The sequence below is a fragment of the Lycium ferocissimum genome, unplaced genomic scaffold (assembly GCF_029784015.1).
Source record: "Lycium ferocissimum isolate CSIRO_LF1 unplaced genomic scaffold, AGI_CSIRO_Lferr_CH_V1 ctg3057, whole genome shotgun sequence".
In the NCBI taxonomy this organism is placed as follows: Eukaryota; Viridiplantae; Streptophyta; class Magnoliopsida; order Solanales; family Solanaceae; genus Lycium; species Lycium ferocissimum.
This window is the reverse complement of record NW_026725337.1, coordinates 1-16,327: the sequence shown is the minus strand read 5'-3', so window position 1 is coordinate 16,327 and position 16,327 is coordinate 1. Positions and strand designations below refer to the sequence as shown.

Here is a 16,327-nt window from a genome sequence, read left to right as displayed (position 1 = left end):
GACTTTAATGAGGTTTCCTTCACTTGGTTCACTTCAATTCTTGCTATTGATCCTTGATTCCCTTTGTTTTCTTATGGATGAAATGTGTGGAAGGTTCTAGAGGTCTTGAGAGGTTGAAGGAGTTGGTGGAAATGAAATAAATGAAGTGGGCATCACATTTAAAGACTTAGAACATTTCAGTCGTCGGGACTTCCACGGACTGCTTCACGGTCCGTGGATCATGGTGTTGGCCGTGGAACTGGTCGTGGTTCACGACCAGCCAGCTATCTTCTCTACTGGCAGTTCCACGGACACATCCACGGTCCGTGGATCATGATGCTGTCCGTGGAACATGGTCGTGGAACTCACAGTTCCGCCGAAGTTGTTCCTGTCGTTTCGTTTGATCTCCAATCCTTATGGAACCTTCTTAACACTTGTTTATCACTTCATTAGCAATCTAAGGGACGTTATAACTCTTCTCCAAAGCATCCTTAAGGCATCATTAGCTCAATACTCATAATTTTGCCCGACACACTCAACTTATAACTCGCTTTCCTTAACACTTTCTTTCTTTAACTCGAATGTCTTTGGAAATCTTAATTAGGACCATCAAATACTATTTCTTGCATATCCAACCCTCGTATACATCATTCCCTTCGTTAGTTCATTCAATGTACGCTAAGGGGAAATTTCCGAGGTGTAACAATAAGCATAAGTTTAGTTCCATAAACCAGCAAATTAGGCCGGGGGAGGCCTAATTTTCCTCTGACAAACACATACTCTTCATCACAATCGAACATTATTAACAAAATCACACCAAAACCCTAAAACTGATGGTCAGAAAAAACATAGAACATTCAACACAAAGAAAACCAAAGCACATATCAAAATACACAAAAACAGAGCAACAACATAATACGAAATAAAAATAAAAAATAAAAAAATTTAATGAAAACACGAACTAACCGTCAAAAAATCATATAGAAACTTTGACAAAACACTAAAACCATAGTTTACAATCAGAAACAATCAATTACATACAAAAAAAAAAAAAAAAAAAAAAAAAAAAAACAAACGCAAAAATACACCTACAATCAACAAAATCGAGTCCAAAAATAACAATATTAACAGCTCAAAATAGAAATTCGTACCTAAATATCCGTACAGATAAAAAGAACAATACAAAGAGAAACAAGCGAGAAACACGAAAAAACTAAAAATAAGGAAATAGAAAGGGTTCAATCAGATAAGGATAATTTCGTCCGAAAAAATTCATTAAAACGAGCAGAAGGGTAAAAATTAAAGACCATGATTTACAGGGGCAAAAATTAAAGACCAGCGCTTTTGAAGGGCAATCTGGGCAAAAAAAAAAAAAAAAAGGACTAACGGTACTTGACATGTACCTTTGGTTTATCTATCATGCGACTTGTTGGAGCCTTTTGGTCATTTCCTTAACCCTATCGTGAAAACAAGCAGGCTTTTTGTTTCCTCAGTGATTACTATGCGGTTGGCATATAGAAGAAAAGGAAAACACAGGTTATTGCTTTATTGGGACATAAAAGCACGCATTGAAGAAGACTCACCCAGAGATATATATTCAACTGAGCAGGCAGCATTGTATGTTCTAAAGGTGGTGGCTGTTCGATGAATAGCCTAGCTGCAGTAAAGTGAAGAAGGCTAGAATTTCTAAAGGCTCAAAAGGTTGTTTTTGTTAAAAAAATTGTACCAAGTTTCTAAGAAATTCGAGCATCAAACAACTTCATCGTAGCTCTCTTAGATTTACTCACGATGCTCGGCTTAAATGAATCTATCTGGTGTTCTCCTAGATATATTTTTTACTTGTTACATCATTATACGCCTGCATAAAGGACCATTTATCTAGTTTAGAAGGGAGTAGCTACAACACCTTAAAGGTTATTACTTATCAGTTATCGCTTTGCACATCTATAAGAGCTCTACGTGCCTGCTATGCTTAGAATCTCACTATCCTTTTACATGTCTATAAGATATGTTTGTCCATATCCAAGTAACACATCCTATGTCATACTTCTGGTGCAAGTATATGATCTATCACCAAGTTGTAATTAAAGTTACTGAGGTAGGTCTTACTTCCTCCAAACCAAGTCTGTTGTAGATAGATAAGGGTATCGAATTCAAAGTTGCAACAGAGCCCTAAAGAAAAGAATAGCAAGATGCTAGTTTTTTCTTTTAAAGGTATACTTACGTTTAATCGAATTGTGCTACATTCTCAGTAAGTGCCATTGTCTCGTGCTCCTCCTACGTGCTCATTTGAGATAATTTCTTCCGTAAACTTGACATAACTCCAGACATTTGTTAGAGAACATCTAAAAAGGAATATGAAGGCAAATATAGCTAAAGAAATTATCTCAAATGAGGAAGTAGGAGTTCACCCAACATTGCGTAGTTGTCTGACTGTTGTTGAGCATATCGGGCAATTTGCAGGATTGCCCTTCGCTGGGGTGGTCTTTAATTTTTGCCTCTCAAATTGGTGGTCTTTAACCTTTGCCTTTGAGGCCCAAATTCTGCCTTACATGGGCAGTATTCGCTTAAGCGCAGAATTTGCCGCGAAATTCTGCCTTGCGATTTTTATTTTATTTTTTTACTGAATTGGGGTTCGAACCCACAACCTCGGGGTATTAAGCGAAGGACAAAACTTAAAAACCACTAATTTGAAGGGCAAAAATTAAAGACCACCCCAAATGAAGGGCAATCCGGGCAAAAAAAAGATTTTTGGATATCAAATGGACCTAAACACACATCCGAAGTGGGTCTAGATGCTACTTCCATCCATTTTTTTGCGCGGATTGCCCTTCTTTGGGGATGGTCTTTAACTTTTGCCCCTCAAATTGCTGGTTTTTAATTTTTGTCCTTCGTTTAAAAATGTGGCCGAAAATACCCCGAGGTTCTAGGTTTGAACCCCCGCTCAGTCAAAAAAAAAAAATCGCAAAGCAAGGCTTTTGCAAAAAGTTTGCCTTATGCGGCAGACTTTGCCTTAAGGCATAACTAAAAGTTTTAGTTATGTTTTAGTTATGCCTTAAGACAAAGTCTGCCGTCTCCGGCATAGGTTCTATGTAACTTCGCCCGTATGAACCTACTCCTTGCGAAAATATTATATTATTTTTTACTCTGCTGGGTTTCGAACTCATAACCTCGAGGTATTTTCGACCACCTTTTTAAGCGAAGGGCAAAAATTAAAGACCAGCGAATTGAGAGACAAAAATGAGACCCGTCTGTATGAAGGTCAATCATGCAAATTGCCCACTTACATTTAAAAGACTTCGAAGGAACCACATTAAGTTTGGTTGGAGAGTCGAAAGAAGTCGGCCCAGTCCTAGTTACTGCATTCACCCAACACTTTTTTTCTATTTAGAATGCTCAAAAAAAGACTAGCCTGGTGCACTAAGCTCCCGCTATTTAGAAGGCTCACAATTCCATTTTTTTAAGGGAAAAGAACACAAATGGCCGTTGCGCCCAAAATAAACCCACGCCCTGGCTCAAGTTTTCCCAAACCCAAAAAGTAGCCCCTAAACAATTCCCATCCGGTAGCCAAAATCTATAGCAAGCCTCCACTAAAGGCCTGCTACAGAAAAATCAGGCGTTTTAGTGGCAACTAAAAAAGTCGTCACTAAAGGTTAAATATCTCAAAACATCTATAATATGTGTATATATAGTAAGAAATATTCCAAAAAACTCTGAGGCGATTTTTGTATATAATATGTATTATTTATGTATAAATATGTATCAGTACCTATCTGTAATGTATAGAAATTGTATAAAATATGAATTACTAAGGTTTGTATCATTTTTGTATATAACATGTATCATTTGTGTATATAATGTGTATTATAAAATATAAAATTGTATCATTTTTGCATATAATATGTATCATTTTTGTATAGAAAATTTATATATAATTTCAGCATGTGTATATAAACTGTATCAGTTTTATATAGAAAGTGTATCATAAGTATAAAAAATGTATCATAAAAACCGTATCATTGTGGTATATAATATGTATCACTATTGTATATGTAAAAAAAAAAAATATCATATCATTATTGTATAATATGTGTATAATAAATGTATAATTAACGTATAATTTATGTATAATTAATTCCAGCATATATATATAAACTGTATCATTCTTGCATATACTACTAAATATACACATATTTTGGGATATTTCTTACTAAATATACACATATTATATATTGGGATATTTAACCTTTAGTGACAACTTTTTTAATTACCACTAAATGCCTGATTTTTCTGTAGCGAGGCTTTAGTGGTGACTTTTAGTTGTTTTTTTTTTTTTTTCAAAAGCGCAGACTTTTTGGGCGTCAACCGCTTAAGATTATTTTTTAGCCCCGGCCAGCCATTTTTTGGCATTATTTTAGGCCAAGCGGACTCCTTAAGGCATTAAGCCCAAATATTGGCCAAATGTGACATTACTTTAGGCCATTGGACACACAGTATCATTTTCCCTTTTTTCAAATAACAACTCCCTAATAACTATCACATGTCATTTTAATGAGATGGCTACAGTTTAGCGACAATGCAAGGATTGGACAGACAAGGACTGATGAGCAGCTGCACCCGATCCCGGGCACCTGGCTATGTTCAAGCAACTTCAATGCCAAAATTAGGAATGAAATAGAAAGAATAACTTATTTGGAAGAGACCACAAGAAGAACTGGGATGTCATAATCAACGTGCTAGGTGTTAACAAAACTTGTTTACATCATCACATGTAAAATTGCTACTGTAACTAATTTTACAAAAGCACTAACCTCTAACTAGGGGAAACAATCATTCCTAACTACAATTTCGCGTCTATTCAAAGAACTAGACTACAATAATTTAATGTTGTCAAGCATTTCTTGAAGCTGGCATTATACAACAGGCCTAGAATCATTCTGGTGCACGGACGCTGGCAAAGATCTAGTACACATCTTGCCTTCTCCATTGTGGCTGTTATTTTAGGTGGCTCAGCCCCCAGCCATTTTATACTACTCGCTTTCCCCCACAATATTCCTTTTTACTCCCGATCCATGGCTTGCCCATGCATGAAATGGCGTTCATCTGCAATAGTACAAAGACATGCTGAATACCAGGTAAGGAAGAATGTGAACTTATAGAAAGCCGATGCAGGGCCATGAAGTTTATAACAGTGTATGCAGCACAAACAGAACAAAATATACCTAATGCTATGACATAAAAGCAGTAATATTGTTTTTTGATAACCAAAACAGTACAATTGTTATCATTTTACCCTACTAATATTTATTATTGACAGATTATTACTACCATCATTATTATTGGTTCCTCATTAAGCCAATATACTTTAAGAATGTCATTGAGGACATACTTTAATGGAACAAAAGGATGTTACAAGGTCGAATGCAATAGTACAAGTTTAGGACATTTCAGTTTGTTTTCATAGGTGTGCAGAAACACCAACACCGGAGATTACACGCTTCAAAGAGAAAAGCGCCGACAACAATAGTGATGGTGGAATAAATTCTATAAGGTACAGACACCTTCCCACCCCCACCTCCCAAAAAAAGGATAAAACCTTTATACTCACTTCCACAAAATCACCTTTTTTTGGACGAGATATTCATTCACCAAAATCATTTTCGAATCTGGTGAGAACATTTTGATTTTAAATTGTACAAGGACCATTAGGATGCTATGCAATTCTGACAGATTAAATTTTGTTTGTTTTTGCTTTTTGGGAAACAGAAACCATAGGAATCAAGTAGAATATCTGATTCCTACTGTTTCTTTTTCCAAAACAAAACGAGGCAGAATAAGATGTCAGACTGTTCACTTGTTTCCAGTCCTCTTTTTCCCAGAAACACTCAAAAATCTCCCCCAAACATTTTTCCATTAGAAACATGATTTAACCTAAAGTTGCTCGGACACAGGTGCGGGTGTCCGATATGGGTGCGGATCTAGAGGTCAGATCCTTCATGATCTAAATTTTAAGATTCTGGGGTATGGATCTAGGTACGGATACAGATGCGGGGATTCAGCTAATAATTGAGATATCTAAAAATAGAGTAATATGTCTAAATTATGAGACATTATATGTAAAACTTTACAAGGTATTCCAAAGAGAAAATATTGATCACGCGGAGAATCCCAAAAGGAGATATCAGGAAAAGCACTCACACTGGACAATCTTTGTAAGAGAGGTCATCATCTATGTTCCAGTTGTTTTCTATGTGGTGAGGAACCTGTGACAATTAATCATCTGTTCTTGCACTGTACACTGACTGAACAACTATGGAGGATGTTCCTCAATTATAGAGGATTCTCTGGACCATGCCAAGTAAGATAGTCGATGTGCTAGCATGCTGGAACAGAGAAGGCAGTAATGCAATTCAGAAAATGAGATGGAAGATTATTCCAGCTTGCATTTGGTGGACAATTTGGGAAGAGAGAAACCAAAGATGTTTTGAAGACAAAGCCAACAATTTCCAGAAGATTAAAATGAAGTGTTTAGGGCTGTTCTACTTTTGGTGTAAAGGGATAGGTTTAGAAGATAATGAATCAATCTCTGATGTATTAGAATCCTTGTGAGATGACACAGGATCAGATGCTTACCCTTTTGTAATCTGTAATTAGGGGGACCACACAGTTTTGTGTAGTCTCTATATATATAAATATACAAATATGTTACCTTCTCAAAAAAAAAAAAAAAAAAAAGAAGACTTGACAAAGAAATTTCAAATTTCTATATACAAGGTATTTAATTTTCTTCAATTTCACCATAGCTTTTGTTTTGATTATACAAATCATTGCATCTGTCCCGAATTTCTCCATTGATTTTGGTCAAAGTACCCAAAATCGGTTGACCATATCCGGTACGTATCCCACACCCATGTCGTGTCGACACAGGTGCGGCACCGAAAGAGAAGAGTCCGATCAACTTAGGTTTTAACTGTGGACCATTTAAAAGGAATGCCCCAAATAAATGTGGCAAGCTCAATATGGGCTCTATCATCTGTTCCTTCAAAACACCAGTTGCTCAGTTACTCTCAACCTCCCCTCGCCTCAGCACCGTCATGAAAGCAACCTGACCAGGCTAATCAGGGAATTACACTGCACTGACTGAACAACTATGGAGGATGTTCCTCAATTATAGGGGGGATTCTCTGGACCATGCCAAGTAAGATAGTTGATGTGCTAGCATGCTGGAACAGAGAAGGCAGTAACGCAATTCAGAAAATGAGATGGAAGATTATTCCAGCTTGCATTTGGTGGACAATTTGGGAAGAGAGAAACCAAAGATGTTTTGAAGACAAAGTCACCCATTGCCAGAAGATTAAAATGAAGTGTTTAGGGCTGTTCTACTTTTGGTGTAAAGGGAAAGGTTTAGAAGATAATGAATCAATCTCTGATGTATTAGAATCCTTGTGAGATGACACAGGATCAGATGCTTACCCTTTTTTGATCTGTAATTAGGGGGACTACACAGTTTTGTGTAGTCTCTATATATATAAATATACAAATATGTTACCTTCTCCAAAAAAAAAAAAAAAAAAAAAAAAAAAAAAAAAGACTGACATAGAAATTCCAAATTTCTATATACAATTTTCTTCAATTTCACCATAGCTTTTGTTTTGATTATACAAATCATTGCATCTGTCCCGAATTTCTCCGTCGATTTTGGTCAAAGTACCCAAAATCGGTTAACCATATCCGGTATGTATCCCACAGCCATGTCGTGTCGACACGGGTGCGGCACCAAAAGAGAAGAGTCCGAGCAACTTAGGTTTCAAATGTGGACCATTTAAAAGGAATGCCCCAAATAACTGTGGCAAGCTCAATATGGGCTCTATCATCTGTTCCTTCAAACCACCAGTTGCTCAGTTACTCTCAACCTCCCCTCGCCTCATCACCGTCATGAAAGCAACCTGACCCCCTAATCAAGGAATTACACTGCACGCCAACCTCCATCTGTTTCACAAGAATTTCGGGATTCCATTAAACACACAACTCTTTTCCATCATTGGAAAACTTTTTCTTTCTCGATGTCCCACTAATGCTCCAGTTAACTCCCTAGACCTCCAATTGTCAACTATTTCCATCATTGGAATACTTTTTCTTTCTCAATGTCCCACTAATGCTCCAGTTAACTCCCATAGACCTTGACAACTATATTAAGGGTGTGTTTAATATGAACGTGTCTTACATTTCCAAGAAAATAAGGGGTTTTCTTACTTCCTTTCTGGTGTTTGATAAGTATGCAGAAAATATTGTTATAAAAGCATTTACATATAATCTAGGCAAACACTATGGGATGGAGGTGGGGCTAGGGGTTTGAGGGTGGGTAGGGGAGGTGTGTTGGAGGATGGAGATGGAACAATCAATGTGGAGTGTCACTTACGGAAATTATTTTCCCTACTTCCACCAAGGATGTCACTTTCCTCATTTTTAAGGAACTTGTTTTCCTAGAGAAAATGTTTTCCAAAGGTTTTGACCAACCAGACATGAAAAAATTGGAAAACATTTTCTTGAAATTTTCCTCAATACCAAACACACCCTAAATAATATTCTATCTACTTAGCCAGTTGAGTAGAGTGGTTCCGCACAGTCTATTGAATCAGGACACCACTTTGTCTAATGCAAATTAGAAACATCACAGATGCCGAAACATCTACGACTTCTTTCATTATAGCAATTATTTGCTTATTTTATTTTCACAAGAGCTTTAGAATTATGAAAGAATTTCAGAGGAATTAGAATAATGGTCATACTTTAATATTAGTTGTTTCTAATTATTACTTTTACAACACAAAGTTTCAAAGCGCAACATCACAGAAAAAGCAATGAGACAAAGGATTAGGAGTTCAGAATTAGAAAAGGTCATAGGGTAAAGTCCCAAATCCATGACGAATTTATAACAATGCCTAAAATGAGAAAGAAATGAAAAACCATTTCCACAAAGTCATACCACTTTCACCATCAGATAACTCTCCAAGCCTTGAAATGGCATCTAGAAGTGCTTGCTCATGCTCCTACACAAAACGAAAAGTCAGTATCCTTGTGCAATAAAGTTGTGAGTATTAACAGCTACTGTTAAGTTGAGGGTCACTAACCTTCAGCACTTTCTTTGCCTTCTCAACCTCAACAGGATCTGGATGGCCGGCGCCAAAGATCCTCTCCACCTGACCACATTCACCAGTCAACAATGTACAAAGTAATATGTGAGGCAGACAACAAATGCAGCGCTTACCTCTTTGATCAATGTATCTGTATGAAGTAACTGAATATCATCAGATCCCTTCTTTCCTTTGCCATTCTGTGATGGTAGAAAATCTTTTCTGGACTGAGCTTTAGTCAAGCCCCTCCCTCTCCCTGCACCTGGAGCACTATCACGTCCAGCAGGTCTAGTCATGCCATGACCTGATCCACCATAATTTCCATGATGAGAAATTCCAGGGTCTTCACCCTCCCACTGAATATCCTCGGGAGAAATCTGTCAGGGCAGGGAAATACAAGTCTAAACCTTGAAGAAGCTCTTCAAAAAAACTGAAAGAAATGTTGGAAGACAAAACCGATTACCATATGCCATACTGTTTCTTCTTCCTTTTTGATAAACATTACCATACACAAATTATCAAGAATTAATGACAGGTGAATGAGGAGCTTCATTAACAGGAAGTCTCTAGATTGTTCAGACTTCACATTTTGGAATATCAGGCATGTAGCAGACATACATCTGGATGCCTCTGCAAAATGCTGCAGATAATATCATGCAATACCAGTCTAGAAATGAGGCTGAGAAAGTTTTTACAATCAAAATCCCCACAAATATATGTCTTACATTAAACTTTGTAACAAAGATAATATATGTCCATTCATTTGGAAGGGCAATCCACACAGCAAGCTAGTATGTCAACACCAGAATCAGAAGTCTCCTTATGTGATTAATGCAAGTAGAATAATCATTTATTGAAGAAGGGACTAGTGCCTGAAACATTCATAGCTTATTAACAATGGTTGAAGTGATATTACTTATCATACTTCAGAGAGTTCACTGCAAGTTTTTTTTCTCTTTTTTTTTTTTTTTTTTTGATGAAGTAAGAAATTTCATTAGAAAAAAAAAAAACATCAAGCAGATTCTAAAAGTTACAAAATATATGAGTTAGCTCCTATACAGACAAAAGACTGCTAGGATTAGGGAGTTAACAAAGTCAAAAAATTGATCAGTGCAATTTTCAGTAGTCAAATAATCCAGTTAAAGTTTATTAACAATGGTTGAATTGATACTAATTATCACACTCCAGAGAGTTCACAGCGAGTAATCCAGTTAAGGTTCCCAAATCATTTCAATAAGCATCCAGGTAATTAATATCAATTTCCACAAAGTGACCTGTGTTCCAACAACCAAAGCTCAAAGATAGTCATGACTATATTCTTTACATAACATTCAACTGCTGGTGAAAGAAAACCCTGCTACAACTTGGGAAAAAGGTAACAGTGAAAATTTGAAAATGGTACTCTAAAACAGCTAAAAACCACCCTCCACCTCAAAAGAGATGAAAGCAGGTAAATGAGGGTTTTGGTAAAACTGATCCAAGATACTATACGCTTTTTGACATCAAGAAAATCCCCATCCTAACCAATATATAGCAGTCCGAGGAATAAGAGAATGTATAGCATCCAAAACAAACTTCCCAGAAATACTTAATGCAAGACGACTTTAGTTCACTAAAAGACTAACAAAATAACTCATTACTCACATATGTATGCTCCTTAAAAAAAACAATTCAAAAAAAAAACAAGCTAGTTCAACAATCTCAGACGAAAACTACCCCTATGGCGTCCTTCACATGCACAAACAGTGGTCCAACCAAAGGCTTTACAAGGACAAAAAAGTAAGACTATCATATAACATGATACACTTAGAACAGATTTATGCACGCTAAATTATCAATCTCGTTAGGATGAAGACGGTCAAAAGACATGAACACAAACTCAATAATATATGGATGACAGAAAAGGAAATTTCACAAAATCACTACTTGGTGATATGATAATTAAGAACTTGAACAACCAAACAACCTTGACATCATCCGAGGAGAACTACGCTACATAGAAAATGTCAGAACACTAACACTATACATAAATACTGGCGATAACAACAAGAGCTGTTCTTGGTTTCACTAGTTTACCTACACTACAACTTTTGAGGTGATGCTTATATACAGGGTTCTGCCAATGCATATTCCAGAAAATGGAAGTATGAAGCAGCCTTCCAAACTTCATTAAATTTGGAAAGACACATGCAACGAAATATGGATTTCACCATGAGTACACACAAAATTAGTTACCAATAATTTACAGGTAACAGGTTAAAAGTAGAACACCTATAGTTGCCCATCAAAATATGTAATAGCTATCTTCTTTTTGTACTTATAAATATGTGGTAATTATCTTATCAAGGGGAAATCAAGTAAAGTCAACTTCACATGGGTTTATTGCCCTTCGTAGCCCTTTTCTGAGAGAAGTGGTCCGTTACATTATTAAGAATAATTTTGAGCTTGCATTCTTAATCTCCCCTACTATTTCTTATCGGTTGCTTGGAAGAGCAACCTTGCCCATGAAAATCTTAAGACATTCTTTACCACATTACAAGCCAATGATATACATATCATACAATATTCCAAGTGGTAGAATAGCAATGTTTCTTGGTATTACCGACCTCATAATCAAATAAGAAAAGGATTTTCTAATAGGACAAGCAAAAAAGTAAATGTTTTACTGCGTGAGAGAATAGCATATAACTACCTCAGCAAGGTTGACCCATTCCCATGTCTCATTTGCAGTACCCATATCATAAACAAGAGCATGTCTACCCTGAAAATTTGCGTGAAGATTTCAGCATTCAACCATAGGGAGCAAAACGAGTAAATGTTCCAAGTAAAATAGATCAGGCATACCTCAGCTCGATTAAAATCAGTTATGACTGCTTCATAAAAGTTATTGTCATCAGGCCATCTAGTCCTCACTTTCCTTCCAATCAATGTATCAAATGATGCTGCTTCAGCAGGTTCAGAAACCCGATTACCAAATTGAGCTCTTCCAGAAGGACCAGGAGTCACACACTGCATTTTCATCGAAGGCGCGCCAGGCATCATCTGGCCCTATGAAGATACACATAGCAGGAAAATATCAGAACTATAGACTGATAGGTATGCAAGCTTCCAAGTTTCTTAGCACATCCAACTTACAGATTTATGCTTTTTTCCTTTCAGCCCCACCATAGGTCCTCTCTTGGCAGCAGATGAAGATGGCTGGTTTGCAGCAGTCACTGGAGGTGGATGAAAAGTAGGAGATGGTCCAGCAAAGGACTGAGAAGGTAAAGACTGGGCTATCTTCTGTTTCTTCCGTGACGCTGAGACAGAAGGGCTGGGTAATGGATCATGAACAGATTGACCAGAACCCAGCATACCAGGTTGATGCCCACCAGATTGCCTCCACTCCCTAAAAGCAAGCAATAGTGTCAGGTTAGCCTTAGAGCTTTGACAAACTCCGAAATACACAAAGATTAACTAAATAAATTCTTGAGGGAGAATGTGAGGAGTAGCTGTAAAAGCAAACCTTATTCTTCTGATGACATCATCATTATTAACTCTAGCAAGAAGTTCTCTATGTTCTTCATTGGACAACCGTAACTCTTTTCTTAACTCAGTTATCAAGCTTTCTTTCTCCTGAAGAAAATATATTAGTGGAGCAGCCATTTAAACCAGATCAAACAAATACAACAAGAGATTCATGAGTATACTAATAACAAAATATACCCATGTAATGGCATCAGCTTGAGCTTTAAAGGCTCTTAAAACCGAACTGTATGCTTCTTGCTCAAGCTGGTGAATTTGGGCCTCCATATCTGTTTCACCGTACATCCTCTGGTAGGCGACAGAACCAATGACGGCAGATCTTCCATTTCCAGTAATGCGACCACTACCTCTTGGAATCCTATTTTGATGTGATGGAGGAAGATCATCATCAGTTCCTGCATAATACTGAGTGTTTCTGAGATCTAGAATGCTAGTAACCCTATGCATTATACAAAATTAAAAACGCAATACAAACTATAAAACTCATCTATACTAGCGCCATACAATGAGAAAAATTTGTAAACTTAATTGCCAACACAGAATTATCCAACTGTCACCTCATCCTGCAGGGACCAAAGACGGGTGTGGACAACAACTACATCAAACAAAATGGATCCTCATCGTTCCACTCTCGATATGGATGCAAGGATCACATTCTGTGCAATATAAATTGGAGTGCCAATAAGAACAACCATACAACAATCTTCATTTCAATAAAAGATAGAGTGTGGTTACTATTTCCATAAAAATCTCTAAAAGGATGAAAACCTAATATAAGCATACCAACATGTCTAAGCCTAAACCCAAAGTAGTTGGATTTAGGCAAGCTCTCTAATCTTATGCCACTTCTAAAAAGTCCAAATTTTACAATATGTCAGATCACGAGCCTTCAAGCCGCATACACATCCATAACGTAAATTTAGGTACCAACTATGTTCACATTTTTCTCCATCATAGCAAAGTAAATGTTCTAACTTTAGAAGGACAAACAAAAAGACTTTTTGAAGGAGATGAATTAAGTTCAGTGTTTTTACTTTAGGCTCATTATTTCATAAAACACTTCAATTCTTACAAGAAAACCAATCCAATTTCTGTAAAGCCAATAACCATGGAAGGGGCGACACATACAAGAAAAAACAAATAACACCAACCACAAAGCATAAGCAGTCCAACTGACGAACATATCTCAAAGAAAAAGTTAAAAAGGAAAAAGAATTCCTTAAAGTATGCCGGAACTAGATCGATTGAATGCAACTGCTCAAAATTTCCAAGTCCAAGAACCTAGTGGTGATAACAAGAGACAAACAATTGGAATGTTTCACATAAATAACAATATACATGCTAGTTCCACTAACCCTAATTGAACATCAAGAACCTAGTCGTAGCTAGCACTTGGCCATAGATTATGGATCAAATTTTGAAAATTTATCTTCAAATATCTGTTTTTGGGAGAAATTTCACTTCCACTCACAAAACTTCAAATTTTTTTCCAAGTAAAATGCAAGTCCAAACACAACTTCAAGTTCCAAGAATCACAACTTCAAAAACTCAAATTTTCAAAATTCAACTTAAATCTATGGCCGAACGAGAGCGTACTAATGATAAGAGACAAGAACTTGGAACGTTACACGTAAATAACAATGTAGATGCTAGTTTGACTAACCCTTAACCCTAATTGAACATCAAGTTGCAGAAAACGAAAAAAAAAAAGAATATTTTTGTGAATGTAAAAACTGACCACTGCTATCGTAGGGCTCGTAGTCCATAGCCAGCTCTCAAACTTGGAACTTCAAGAACCCAAAATATATGAAATCAAATTGAACTCAGACGAAAGAAACAAGAATGGCGTTGTTTAAGAGTGCAAGATTAAGGGTTAGGGTTTCACAAGTACGCAAATCAATTTGGCTGTGATTTTTCGAAGAGTATGAGTTTGGGGAACGCGGACGTGAAATTGGTTTTTAATATTTAGTTTAATGTTAGGATTTGAATTCCGCCTCCTTTGATCGCTTTTCCCCAAAAAGAAAAAGAAAAAATGTTTTTGCCGCGAGGAATTGGAAGCACGTGGGTTTGGGGGCTGAACTGTGAATTTTATGAGATAGTGACTCGTTGGTTGGAAAGTTAGGGATTCATCCTTTCATTCGAACGTCCTCCAACTCATAACTTCTCATAAACTAGTGGGAAAGCTCGGGCCAAACATGAATAAAGTTATACATTATTTTATGAATTTTATAATTCAAATATATAATTCAAACAAAAGTTATTGAATTCACGTGAACCATATCTGTCCCTGATCAAGGATAAATTTCTAAGATAAAGTGGTAACTAATTGCTTACTCCAAATTGAATTTGACAGATTGGGTAGATTAAGAATATTTTCGTATAGAATAATTCATTTTTACCACATAATCATAATACAATAATGTATTTGTTCCAAACTTGTATTTCCTTTTGTCTATTCGTAATATGTGATGCATAATTTATACCCAACTTTATGTTTTTTCATGTGCAGTGGCTATTTATTTCAATGATTTATCCCCAACTTTATATTGTTTTAGCGATTTTTTTTTTTTGCCAAATTAATGTAGTTACAATAATGTGTTTTTATATTCTTCTATTCTTCTTTAGATTCAATGACTATTTTTAGCGGTATATCTCTTCTCTTTCGCGTCAAATTCATTAAAAATTTAGTAGGAACTCATTTATTTTAACCAAATAAAGTTTAGCTAAAATAGTGGATTTTCAGCTGTTTAAAATTTTTATTCTTTTTAAAGTACAATAACTATTTAATTTAGCTGTGCATAATTCATTTTCCTGACCAATATTTTTAACCAATTCTACTCATTCTTTTAATAGACTTTCCATGTTAAGCGCTTCAAATATAACAGATGTTTGAAAAATTGCACTATGAAGTTTTTACTTTGATTCAAACGGTAAAGCTAACAATTTGGAGGGTAATACCGTGAGTTCCACGAACCCCACGACTCGACTGTACTAATTGACTATATTTCACTACTAATATATAACGGTAGAGCCAGGGACAAAAGTCCAAAAGGTTAGCTTTATTTACAGATAAGGGAGTATTAGTACGATAAGTAAGAGAACAAACTAAAATCGTCGGGGGTTTTCGGACAATTCCTATTGACCCGAAGCTGCTGTCACAAGTAGCGTCCTTCCACAATCAAGACTTTAATGAAGAGAACTAAATAATTGTGTGGGGGCCATGTCTTTCTACCCATCTAATGAAAATTACGGCTTATTAAGTTCTGGTCCAAAGAAATTCTAACAGCACAACACAAAGGCAGAAGAGAAATAGTCAAGAAAACTGAGCCTATTTAAGCCAATTAAATCAAGTTGTTATATTTTCGTGGGTGTACGAGGTTCACATAAGGTCAAGAAAGACAGAAAAGGGTTAAATATCTCAAATGCCTTAAAGATATACCAAGGCATACGTGGTCCTAACCCTAAGCTCCTCAAGTTAGTTGCTTATATATTAATAGTAATACAAGAGCTGGGAACCAAAATGACCCAAAAAAAGAAAAAATAAACCAAAATACCCTAATAAAAAAACTGATACTAAAGTACTCTTAACGCAAGAATTATTATGTTAAAGGACTTAACTGTAACGGCTTAGTTAAATCCTTTATTACTGCGCTATACTGACTTGTATAACGCAGAATTTCTGCCCGTTA

General features: G+C 36.3%; 1 protein-coding gene across 1 annotated transcript; it reads right to left on the bottom strand.

The window, feature by feature from the left end:
- Nucleotides 1-4,679: 4,679 nt before the first annotated feature.
- On the bottom strand, nucleotides 4,680-14,694 carry LOC132043924 (protein EMSY-LIKE 3-like). Its single transcript, XM_059434389.1, has 10 exons — nucleotides 14,377-14,694; nucleotides 12,819-13,033; nucleotides 12,619-12,728; nucleotides 12,249-12,501; nucleotides 11,958-12,161; nucleotides 11,806-11,874; nucleotides 9,248-9,490; nucleotides 9,111-9,179; nucleotides 8,966-9,029; nucleotides 4,680-5,082 (listed from the first exon to the last, which is right to left on the bottom strand). The coding sequence occupies exons 1-10, from the start codon at nucleotides 14,402-14,404 to the stop codon at nucleotides 5,039-5,041; spliced, it is 1,299 nt and encodes a 432-aa protein (XP_059290372.1). The 5' UTR covers nucleotides 14,405-14,694; the 3' UTR covers nucleotides 4,680-5,038.
- Between the last annotated feature and the right edge of the window lie 1,633 nt (nucleotides 14,695-16,327).